Here is a 12,676-nt window from a genome sequence, read left to right as displayed (position 1 = left end):
TTCTAGGAATAATTCAAACTTCGACATCCAAATTAGCACATAATAATTATAATAATATCAAAATTGGATTAGAAAATTCTACAAATCAATGTGAAAACATATTTTTAACCCGTAAGATTATAATAAAAAAACTAAATGATTTTACTAAAGTGGGACCATGCATTGTTCACAAATGGATACATCTCTCACATAGTTTCTTGTAATTGAAGTCAAACTTTGATATTTGAACACTTTGTAACATGATCGAACTCGTATGCAGCTCAATTTTGGACACCCTCTTATGTTGACCATAACATTGGAAAATATCAAGTTATATTAGCAATTATTATTCAAAAACATATTTTTCTATTCTTTATTAAGTTCGAAGAAAACATGTCATACGGAAAAATCAAGACATAGCAATTAACATACAAACAAATTTAATTCTGGATTAAAAAAAGATGGATTGTATATCTGTTCTTCTTCATTGTAAAACCACGTTGTAAGTATATAATAAGTTATCGTTACGCCATATGAGTATAAACAAAGGCGCAGCACAGTGGTAAGGTTGTCGAATCTTGTCTCTACGGTTCGGCTTCGAAGTCACAATACTACCTCTGCGCATCTTTTCATTTTTTTCGAATTAAATCTTGAGGAATCTAATAAATATATATTCTAATAGCAAACTACAATATAAGTGAAGGTGCAGTGTAGTGGTAGGGTGCTAAATTATTAACTCTAAGACCCATGTTCGATTATCTTCTTTGTTTAATTATATAAGTTGGCTCCTTTTCTTTTATGGCCAAAACATGAGCAGCCTGTGTCGTTTGTTTAATTATATAAGTTGTTTCTCTTCGGTTTATCTGTGTCGTTTGTTTAATTATATAAGTTGTTTCTCTTCGGTTTATCAAAGCTAAAGGCCTAGTCGAGTGGCCTGTGTCATTTGTTGTGAGCTGCAGGTCGCACGTTGGAATCGAGGAAGCGCCCCTTTCTTTTTCTTTTTTTCTTCTGCCCTGCGCACGGTCCTTTTGCTGCGGCCTGAGCTTCAGCTGGGCTTGGCGCAAGACAACAGGGAGGAGAGAGAGAGGAGGCCCGAAGGGCAAAAACGAGCTCGGCCCAGAGATAAGGGAAAAAGAGCTTGGCCCTTGTTTTTTTTTCAATTTTTTAACTACAGCTGGCCCAAGAAAATATTAAGGTGGGCCAGAATGGTTTGTTCAGGACAAAAATAATGAGATATTTTCCTATGCTATAGAAATTTTAAAAACTAAAAACAACTAGATTTAAGCTTGTACAAAACAATATAGCAACTTGGATGCATATGTGAACTTGGTATCTTACGCTGATTCGTGGGCTCATGTTAAGTATAACGTATTTTTCTTTATCACCATTGTGATTTGAGCATGATATCAAATTGGTGACGATTTCTATTTTCATTATATGACTTTTTAGAGGTTTGTCACAGAAACTGAGTCCAAATTAGAGCCCATATGTGCTATTTGCAAATCTGTGATGAAAATTTATAAATCATTATAGAGCTTGTCTGTTTATGATGGTTTTTGTGAGCTTGTCTGTTTATGACGGTTTTTGTAAACGTCACCAAAAATTTATCAGATTAAAGGATTTCTTGTAGTGCATGGATCCAACGATCCGTCCAGAAAATCTGGGCACCGTCACCAATTGCAGTGCAGACTGTCATGGAGAAGGAGCTAACATAGGGATGGACTTGTACCAGAAAGGGGCACCAAGGTCGATAGGATACAGTTTTTTCCAACCACAGCAACGCATCCTGAGGGCCCATCCCATCCTTCGGAGATCGGCAACGCCAAGTCCACCTAGCTCGCTCAGGGGGTTGGCAGACTTTATGCCAGGTCACCAGACAATGTCCACCATTAATTTCTTGTCTTCCCTCCACAGAAACCTTCTTCGAATCCTGTCGATTTCTTTGTGAGCCCAAGGGGGAAAATCCACTGTCATGGCCAGATAGACCACTATAGCACTGAGAACAAATTGCACAAGAGCTTTCCTGCCGGCACGATTTAAGAGATCGGGTTTTTAATCTGGTAGGGTCTATGATGGTATGGACTTCTGCACGTGACAACTTTTTCACTCAAAGCGGCACTCCCAACTCCATCACCTCTCACGGAAGATGGTTTTGTATAAAAGCGGTAGTAATCTCACTGCACCTGATTGGAAAGATGTTATTTTTTTGCATACTCTTTTCATTCTAAAATATAAGATATTTTGGTTTGTTGTAAATCAAACTGTTCTAAGTTTAACCAAATTTATAGAAAAGAGTAATAATAATTTGAATGTTAAATGAAACTATTAGATCTATTGTGAAATATATTTTTATAATTTATTTATTGATGTGTTAGATGTTATTATTATTGTCTTTAAATCTAGTCAAATTTAGACCACTTTGACTTAGTTCAAATCAAAATACCTTATATTTCAAGAGGGAGGGAGTATTCATCTTTTAAACTTGAAGCTTCACCAAAGAGATTGAGGATATCCATGGTAACTTCCATATCTGGGTTTTCACGTTTAAGAAAAATGACCACATCATCGGCATATACGGAAATTCGGTGCTGTAGCGCTCTAGAAGATAGGGGCTGCAGTAATCTTTCCTCCGAAGCTTTAGTGAAATATGCCCGAGCACATCTATGACCAGTATGAAGAGCATGGGAGAGAGCCGGAGAGAGGGGATCCCCTTTGCCTCGATCTGTGTCCGTGAGGTATAATGTCCCTAGGGGTGCCATTCACCGGGATCTATGAGGATGAAGATGTGAGGAGACCACTGATAATGTCACACCATGTCCGACCAAAGCCCAACTCTTTTAATACTTCAAGCAGAAAATGCGATGAAACTGAATCAAAGGCCTTTGTGATATCCATGTTTAGGAAAAGCCCTGGTTTCTTTTGTTGGTGCAAAAATTTCAGAGTCTATTGGACAACCATAAAATAAAATTGTCCTGGATGAAACGACCTTTTATTGATGCACTCTGGTTGGGGCTGACCATTTCGACCAGCCAGTCGACTGGCCAGAATTTTTGTCACAAGCTTGGCAAAGCCATGAACTAGACTGATTGGATGAAAATCCTTGACCTGTGCAACATCTTCTTTCTTAGGGATGAGGGTAAGAAAGGCTGAATTTAACAAGCCCAAGTTTCCAAATTTTCGGCTCCAAATTGCTGAAATGGCTGCCATTATATCCACCTTGATTATTGGCCAGCAAGCTTTATAGAAACGCCCTGTGAAACCATCAGGACCAGGGGCTTTATCGGAGGGTAAGTGACATATGACCTTCCAAACTTCCTCCTCAGAAAAACAGAAAATGATATCATGATATATATTGTTGAAAACAAGCTATATATCCAAATACAACTTGATGTGTATTTGTTCAAGATGGTGATTTTTTCCACTTAGAAGTAGCAAATTTAAAAATTAATTATTTGCCGATTTCAGTGTGTGGGAAAGAATTCCTGAACTTGAAGCTCATGACATGTGCAGTGCAAGTAATGCAAACAGAAACTTTTAAACATGCTACTATCAGCCAGGGGAGGACTTCTTGCACTTCAGCTGAGATGAATTCCGTATGGTATCACTCAATTCCCCACCTATTGTCCTATTTTTAAGCAATTGCAACAAATAACATGTTCATTATAGCAGCATACATGTCCATACTTCGTAACAAAACACAACTCATGGCTTTCATCGTTTGAGTAACTAAGCCAATTATCTACAATGAAGTAAAACACCACATTTTACTAGGGCTTCATGTATATGCGAATGTAGTGAAGAAGGGAGATTTATGTGAGCCATGCTCGTGAACAGTTTTGGTGCAGCATAGCAAAACTGAGCAACTATCAGGACAAACATTTTGCTTAACTATTTGTATAGAATGATGTTGACAAAACTTTGATTGTGGGTGCGGTAAAAAGTACAAAAGAGATCAGTTAAAATTTGACCTCCTTTCTTCAAAATACTGATATCCTCTATCTTTAGGCATTCAGCTTTAGTAGGATGTTGTTCCACTATGTTATTTGAGAATTTGTGTTACTTACCAGAAATTACATTATCATACGATGTGAGTTGCTAATATGCTTGGATTTTCTGGTTTTGTAGTGATGTACCAGAATTTATGCTTGTATTTTTCTGAGAGTTATGTTTCCTGCAACTTCATAAGGAAATGCCATGCCTGTTATTTTGATGCTTACAGTTGTAGCAATATGGTAGCACTATCTGTAATCTCAGACCCGATTTATGCTTCACATCACTTTACATAGATATGTAGCATAGTAGCAACTGCCGCATATCCAGATGTGCAATGCCTAAATTTGGGATATAAGCACTAATTGACAAGGCTCAGTGCACTATATGAGTGCTACTAAGCTAATGCCGTTCTGTTTCAATTGTTCTTTTATTCTTTGTTTCTCTTCCATTCATTTGGTGTATTGCTAATACAGGCCTAGCAGTAAGTGGCTGCTCATCTCCCTTGATATGGTTCTAGCAGTCTAGTCTATTTTCCCCATATTTTATTGTTTTTATGTAATAAATTTTGCGGTATTCATATTATATATGAACCCATCATAAAACATATTTGACATATGCTTTGGATTATCATGATCATTCATCTGCGAAATTGATAGCCCTGACAAGGTTGCTAATGTCATTTATTCTCAGCCAATGGAACTGGGTGATACAGCAGTCTTTTTTTTTTTTGCTGACCCTAACAAGCTTATCGATCTTCACCTACTACACATTCTGGGTTACTATCTTGGTTAGTAACTTCCAAGTTCTCTTTCCGTTTCAGTTCAAGTAGAACTCTTATGGCCCTGTTTCAGAATGGTTATCTTGTTCCTCTTGTTCTCACCTAGCCATTTGTCAACAGCGACCACTTTGTCCACAAGCACTTCCTGGCACAATAGTATGCGATTTTTCTTTCGAAACAAAGAGTATGCGATTTTGATACTAGGGATTGCTGGTGTGGTTCTCCTATCTTTCTTGAGCGTCTTTGCGGGTCTCGTGATGCTCGTCAAAGAAAAAGAAGACCACTTGATTGGGTTTGACATGTACATTGTAGTATTCTTCCCTCGCTATGATGAAATCCATGAGTTGAGAGTAAGTAATTTGCTAGAAGCTCGTTCACTTTCTAGTTCAGATCTCTAACTTGTTTTTTTTAACTCAGGGGTCAAGTCAATTGAAAGATAACCAAGCAGATTATCAATTTTTTCTTTACTCTGGAATACGTCGATTTCCACACTGTTGGATTTTCATTAAGAACCCAGATTCACGCTAGGAGCATATCGTCGGCCTTGAGTCAGAACTCAGGAACAATTCCCTCCGACACTACTACGGCACCTGTTGCACGTCAGGCATAACGAAGAACCGGCTACCAGATGTAAAAGGGTCTACACCCAACAATGGGCACCAGCACATCGTGCAATTGCAAACCATTGTGTAAAGGGTATGCATCCAACACAGCGTGCAATGGCAAAGCATTGTGTAAAGGAGAAGTTTCAGGAAAATGAAAAGGTAAAGCAAAAGCTTGTTCTCAGGCGGAAAAAGGGTAAAGGCAATATGTTTTCAACATTGAAACATCTCCCAAGTGACCATTCAAGCTAATGGAACAGAGCATAGCAATAAACTGAGACATGAAACTGGCGTTCACACTGACACAGCACTGGTGATATCACATTGAGAAAGCTGGTACATTGCCGACATGCTTATAAGATCAAGCAGCTTTTTCAAGTGCAGAATCCTATGCAGGGTACAAATCGTTACATACTTGGGCTCGTCTAGCTAAACAGAAAGGTAAAACAACAAAACTGCTGTTACAACCAGGGCAACCGAGGCATCGAACGAACCACCAAGAAATAATCCGGTTAGACTAACCGAATCCATTTGCAGACTTATTCAGTTTGGTCAACTTCCATGACTTCAACAGAGTCTATCAGAATCTCTCTTAACTTCCGCCTCCTTTCCTTCGCCAAGCTAATGCACTCCTGCAGTAAGATATTGTATTAGCAGCAATTACCTTGGAATGCATATGCCATGTAGTGAATGTGAGAATAGAAAAGGAAAAGGAGTCAACATTGACAAAACAAAACCAAATGTTAACATTACTAGACTTTGCAAGGCATTGACCACAGTTAATACACAGGGACAATATCTTCCTTATCACATAAAATATATGAAGTTTTTTCTTTCAGAAGCACTGCATTCTCCAAAGACCAAAAAGTATAAATGGATTTTCATTACGATAGATTCTAGGAAGAAAATCTCGGATTAACTAACCTTAACAGCTGTCATGGAAGTCACCGTACCTCCAAGTTTTTGTATCGACACTATGCGGTCTGAAGAATCTACAACAACAGTCACATAAGTCTCTATTATCGATTCTTCTTCAGAAGTTGGGTCCACTAGAATACTATCCTTGTGAAGTGCACATGTAAGGGAAAACGGAATGTCGCCAAGTGTAAGCTTCCTCTTTTCTCTGTTTACCAATTCAAATTTGGTTTTTCCTTCATTGCCTCCAACAGTGAATACTCTACCATCATCACCAACAGAAACTAAAGGAATCTCCACTGCAAAAAAACATAGAATTAGAAGTGAAAAGTGATCGTGAGAGCATCCATGCCCTTGCATTATAGCGAACTCATCATTTATTCTTTTTAATACAAAGATACACCTCTCTCTTGCATACAACAACATAGCCTTTTGTCCCAAGCAAGTTGGGACACCCCTCTGTTGCATATTCTCGAAAAAAAAGTAGTGATTAGTAAGAAATGACCAAAGGTACCACAGAAGATAGTAGCACAAATCCAATAGGATCTAATCTAGCTCCCAAAGTGTAGTTCAGATCATCAAGGATGAGATTCAATGGCCAGTGCCAAAGGGTTTCACGGCTGACCATAGTTGAGGTTTAATACTGGACGCAAAACTCTGGTAGGGAGTGTATGTAATTAAGCAGATAGTAGCACTAACGCACTCAAATAGAACACGAAATGGAATGCATGAACTTTGAGGAGCAAAAGATGTGGGCATAGCAGAGTTGATAATTTGGCTTCCCAACCAGAAAATTTGAACTGTAACCGAACACAAGTTGCCCAAGTGAATGTGTTGGCCAACAACAAGCGCTTAGTCCTGAAAGAACACGAACGGGATGAGCAGGCGGTGCAAAAGAAGTGCCGAAGCGGAGATGAAGACAGCTAGGCATCAGGAGTTCGAGATCAAAAACAGCATCAGCCACTAGGAAAGGTTTAGTTACAGACTGAGGACAGAGAATGCTCTCTAGTGAGAAATTGATACAGAATGTTCCTAATGATCAAACTCTTGGAAATCAGATCAAGGTATGCATGACTGCCAAAGCAGTGGTCAATTATCACCTGAAAATCCAGGCCGCCAAGTAAATAAAGTTTATTGCCATCTATTTCTGTCCTTTCAATGACAGTAAGGGTGTTTGCATTTGTAATTTTCATGTAACAGGGGAGCTAAGCATAGTCGGTTTCAGTCACGGCAAAAAAAAGAGAATTATATTATCTTTTAGCAGATAATGTCGGTCGGCTTAAACACCTCAACTCACACGCGCGTGCACGCGCGCTGAGAGCGGGAAGAAATGAGAACAGAGAGCACTCTGCTTTAGTCTGTTGAACTGAGCTGCAGCTGCTCCAACCTCTTTCCATATAAACAAGGTATGGCAAAAGTCAAGAGAGGTACAAGTGATGTCACTACCAACTATTACTGGCTAGACCATACTTCTACACTAACTCTATTACTGCATCACTACCTGCTGCATACTACCACTACTTGCTACAGCCTACTGCTGTCGATTGACAAGCAGAGCATGGCCAAAAGAGAAAAGAAGAGCACCAACTATGACAGAGGAATGCAAGAGCATAATCAATTATTCATCCAGATGTTCGTTTCATCACTAAAGTTAAGTATACAAAAGCGAGATATTGTCATATCCGAAATTAATCAAATCACCAAGCACCGAGTTAGGAAAAAAATACACATATTTCCTCCCAAAAGAGTAACTTATTCAACAACAACAGGGGTGCGCCCCTCTTGTTTCTCTCAAAAAAAAACTTATTCAACAACAATTATCAAGAGCTTCAACATAAATATCTTGTACCCTAATCTTTCAGCATAAACTTGATGGATGAATCAAAACACAGAAGCAACTATTTAACTATAGTAGCTTCTGAAAACTAACAAGGGAAATATGTTAGCACCACAGAAGGATATGCATCATTTTATCCCTTTCAATTTTAGGGCTAATACTTTGTCTCAACAATTGGTGTCATGGGAATAGTTTATATGGCCCTGAACTCAAGCAGTGTGACCATGCCGATGAACAGCAGCCACACCAGAAGGGCAGGGGCAGAGGGAGATAGGAAGACTTGATCCTAAGGAAACAACCCGATCTAATCCTATCACTAAGGCTGCTGTTCTAATCCTATCACCGATCTAATCCTATCACTAAGGCTGCTGTTCTAATCCTATCACTAAGGCTGCTGTTCCAAGGTTACTGTTTGTGTAAACAGTGGGCCGACTCAAGGGATGTCTGGTTCTGTTGCTCCCTCGCATGGGCCCTAATGTCCTGCACATGATATTTGTGTATTCGATACTTCCATAGGCTGAGAAAATCAGCTCCAGAGGTTGGTTGGTTATGGTTGATTTCATGAGAAAGTTTCAAATAGAAAAGACACAGCAGTAGTAATGTGAGTAATGTTAATACATACTTCATGATTGAAGTCACAGCAGTGGAGTATCAGGGTATTATAGTATAGTATACTGATATTTACATATTGTCCATAATGAGATAGTGGAAGGATATCTCCATATAGACGTTGAAAATAAAGGAACGTACAATGTGTGAAGGCAGCCACTGCTGAAATCAGTGCAGCGTCGAACAGAGACCCATCAGCATTCAAACAACAGATATCCTGCAAATGTTCAACATCAAGAAAAGATCAAGCAAAAGCTCTTACGAAAACTTATTTAGGATCCAGAATATATCAACATGCTTCTAAGGAAAAATTAGAGCAGTGCCACTTCAGAATGTAATAATTTGGAAAATTTCAATCTAAGTTGGAAAGGCCACCGCAAAACAGGGTTATCTAATCATTGGCCACTATTGAACATTATGATTGTTTTCCAGTCAAACACTACTGCTCCTCCGTTCTTTCCCTTGGCTGCCCCATAGTCACCGGGAATGCAGAACAATGCCGCGTTCCACGCCCTGGGTTCGTTCGCCCCAGAACGCGGGTTGGGAACAATGTGGGTCATCGCTGGTTCGCCGCCTAGGATGCAACCCAGCAACACAGGTGCGGGAACGATGTAGACTGCTGGACCGCTCGTGGTGGGGAGCCGAGGGGTGGGTAGCGGCAGCAGCGGCCGTGCCGCAGACGTCAATCTCGGTCCTGAGGTGCTGGCCTCCGTTGCATCAGAATTAATGATTCAGGAGCAAGGAGCTCGCAAGGCATCAGCGGCGGCGGCGGAGCAGCGACAAGAGCAAGAAGACGTGCAAATGGGCGGAGGTGCAAGACATGCAAATGGGCTGACGTGCAAAGACCGCAGGCCTGATTGGCCTGTTGGGCTGGTGACAAATAAAATGAAAGAAAGGAAGTTGGCCACTTCTAGGAGAGAAAGGAAGCTGAATTTTTAGTTGAGTTTCTGCTTAGCCAACATATTATATGTAAATAATTACTTATTATGTTTGCCAATAGAATGAGGATCGTTCTCAAAAAAGTAGGTACACGTTCCACTTTTCGAACGAACATCCCGACGAAGTATACCCCTCTCGAACCAGTGTTTTAAAAAATACCGTACCGCGTTCCTCGTTACCATTCCTCAACCCCATCATTCCAGGAACTTGGTGACTATGTGCTGCCCTCTGCTGCTGCCAACCCAGCAAGCTCCATGCCTAATAATTAGGCACACTAGAAAGCCTAAAGTAAGAGCAATGTATGAAGCCTAAAGTAAACCTAAAGGTACTGGCAACAATGTTTTAGACACTACTAGGCTAGGTGGTGAGGCTCTGTCTAGTGCTTAGACATCACTTATGTGTGACTATGTGTTTGTACATTTTACAGGTGGCTACAGACTACAGTAATGGCATGTTAAACAGAGCAATAAGACATTATCATGCATCCATGAGTTCCATGACCATAGTTTGTTGATCTCCACATCTAATTTGTCCCACTTCATATTTCATACATGAATCAAGTACTAAACTTCTTTAGGTGAAAAAAAATGGCTCGACAAAACGCCTAGGTGCTAGTCGAAGCGGTCTTCCTCTGCCTAGCACCTAGGCGCCACCTTTCAAAACAGATACTGGCAAAAACACTTAACAATTACATCTGGAGCTCACTAGGGCAGGCAATACGATTTTCTAAAAGTTTCTAAAAGTGAGCTCACTAAAGATTTTCTAAAAGTTTTGGAGACTAAAGAACCTTATTTTGGATTGACATTTCTCCTAGTTCACTTTTTATAATGGCATTTTTCAAGTGGTAAAATTTAAATTTCGAAGCATCATGGATCCAACTTAGCATAATTTTAATCTCATGTGCATTACCGTGAACATGATATGCACATGGAGTGCAGCAGTTGACAGTAAACATCCTATTTGCTGCAATCATGTGAAACTACAGAGAAAGGGTGCCTGAGGACAAGGGCATAAGAAGGAAACAGTCAAACTCAAAACCTATATTGGGTGGAGTTGGGGTAATGGGGTTTATTAAGGCCCCGTTTGGATGAGATAGAATGTGCAAAACTCATAAGGATATTTTAGCCTGATTGTAAGGCTGTCATTCTCAACTAGAATCATGCTATTCCAAGGCACCTGATCTTTTAAGGTACACTAGTTTTGACTCAATGAAAGACTCTGGGTGTTTGGATTGCCCCCTTCTCATATTATTCAACTTATATTATTCATCACAAGTACATAGTGGAGCCCTTGTAGTGAGGTACTAATTGAGATTTCATGTCAATGGCACAGCTCCTTTCAGTTCACACTATGAAGCTATCAATGATAGAAGCATATATATACATATATATTTACCAGGTATGCTAGCCAAGAAGCCTTCCCACTGATCAAACAGAGCTCCTTCAAATTCAACATTCCAGAACTGCATAAGAGGCACAAGCAAACAGAACAAAATTACCTCTCTGCCACTATGCACTATTTATTAGGTTGTTGAAGTGATACAGAAAAGAGGTACGGACAAAATAGCCAAATCATGTGATGACAAGCTGAGTCGAACAGATTAAAGCCTACAATCAGAACAATAAGTTTCTATGCACGGCAGTGTATGATGCAAATCTTGCTATTCCCTCTATTCTTTTTTTTAATATCAGTCTCCAACATGTCACTTTCATTATTACTTTCTACAGCTATATTTTTGTCTACTAATACGAAAAACAGAACATGTGTCGCTCTGTGTTTAAAACAATCACATAACCCAAGTCCTGCTCTTATTTTTATTAATAGGAAATGGTCCATGGTAAATAAACTGAAGTGGCAATGTTATGTTAGTTTATTACTCAAAAGAATGACTGGGCCAAACCAGTTCTCTCTACTCTAAAGCACAACTAATCATCTATTCCATATTGATTTGTGAAAAGTCATAATTTTCTAGTAGAGATCAATCAAATGTGATCCTGACGAACTCTCCCTTTCTCTGGTAAGGATTTAATTCTGCATCTATCTATCTATCCATTCAATCAAAGAGATGAAGTTATTGGAGCAACAAAATGAGACAACAAAAACCTCATGAGAACGTCCTCAAGGGCCTTGGAAATGACTGGTGCCACGTCGGCAGGCCGGCCTGGCCTGACCAGCGGGGAGCAGATGGGTGGCATATGGAACTCAACAGCTGCGCAAAATACAGATAAGTTAACAAAGAAAAACAAGCAAAGGCAACAGAAGCAGCAGCTATCCATGGGACAGGAGGGCACGAACCGACAGATCCTTCATCTGAGGATTCAGCCGGGGGTGACATCACTTCCAGCTTGACTGACGCGAGCATGGCCTGCAGAGGCATTTCGTCAAGCAGTTGCGGAGCGCGCGAGGCCAGCACGAGGTGGGAAATAGGTGAGAGGAGTGGGGAGCATTACGGTGTCTCCAAGGCGGACGAGAGCGGACCCATGCGCGGAGGAGACGGCGCCGAGGGCGACGGTGGTGGGGCGGGCCTCGGACAGGCGGCGGGCATCGGGGCGGACGGACTCACCGAGGTGGCGCTCCAGGAAGGCCAGCGGAAAGAGGCGGCGGTACGCCTCTACCTCCATCTCCCCGGCGAGCCGGCTGGCCGCGGCCGCCGCCGGTTCGGTCTTCTCCGCCATCTCACGGCTGGCAGCTGCTTAGCTTCTGGGAGAGGGGTTTGGGGTATCGTGCTGAAGCGCGGCGGCTTACTAGGGTTTATGTTTTTCTATAAAAAAAAAGTCTTTAGCCTCGTATTTTACTTCGCCTAATTTTATTTTGAGTTAATTTTACAGTCTTAAACCTTGTCCCGAGTTCTTAGCCTGGTACTCTTAAAATACGCGTAACAGTTCTTAAAGTTTTTTTTCCGGTAAAAGAGAGCTTTATTGAAGGACGAGTATTCCTCCGGGCTAATTGAGCTAACTTATGAGCAACTAGATTATACTCTCTTAACCTTGGCAACACGCCAATTCATCAGCAAACGCGCGTGGT

At 40.6% G+C, this 12,676-nt stretch overlaps 1 protein-coding gene across 2 annotated transcripts; it reads right to left on the bottom strand.

Moving 5' to 3' along the window:
• Nucleotides 1-5,549: 5,549 nt before the first annotated feature.
• On the bottom strand, nucleotides 5,550-12,403 carry LOC112903343 (exosome complex component RRP43). Of its 2 annotated transcripts, XM_025972588.1 has the most exons (8): nucleotides 12,103-12,403; nucleotides 11,948-12,017; nucleotides 11,756-11,861; nucleotides 11,048-11,114; nucleotides 8,855-8,930; nucleotides 6,277-6,566; nucleotides 5,875-5,984; nucleotides 5,550-5,781 (listed from the first exon to the last, which is right to left on the bottom strand). In XM_025972588.1, the coding sequence occupies exons 1-7, from the start codon at nucleotides 12,325-12,327 to the stop codon at nucleotides 5,892-5,894; spliced, it is 927 nt and encodes a 308-aa protein (XP_025828373.1). In that variant the 5' UTR covers nucleotides 12,328-12,403; the 3' UTR covers nucleotides 5,550-5,781; nucleotides 5,875-5,891. The 2 variants fall into 2 exon arrangements, with proteins under 2 accessions (XP_025828373.1, XP_025828374.1); XM_025972589.1 differs by having other exon boundaries at nucleotides 5,550-5,984; nucleotides 11,957-12,017; nucleotides 12,103-12,402.
• Nucleotides 12,404-12,676: the final 273 nt, after the last annotated feature.

This window comes from Panicum hallii, chromosome 8 (assembly GCF_002211085.1).
Source record: "Panicum hallii strain FIL2 chromosome 8, PHallii_v3.1, whole genome shotgun sequence".
Lineage (NCBI taxonomy): Eukaryota > Viridiplantae > Streptophyta > Magnoliopsida > Poales > Poaceae > Panicum > Panicum hallii.
Note: the sequence above shows the minus strand (reverse complement) of the source record. Positions and strands in the feature narration are given on the sequence as shown.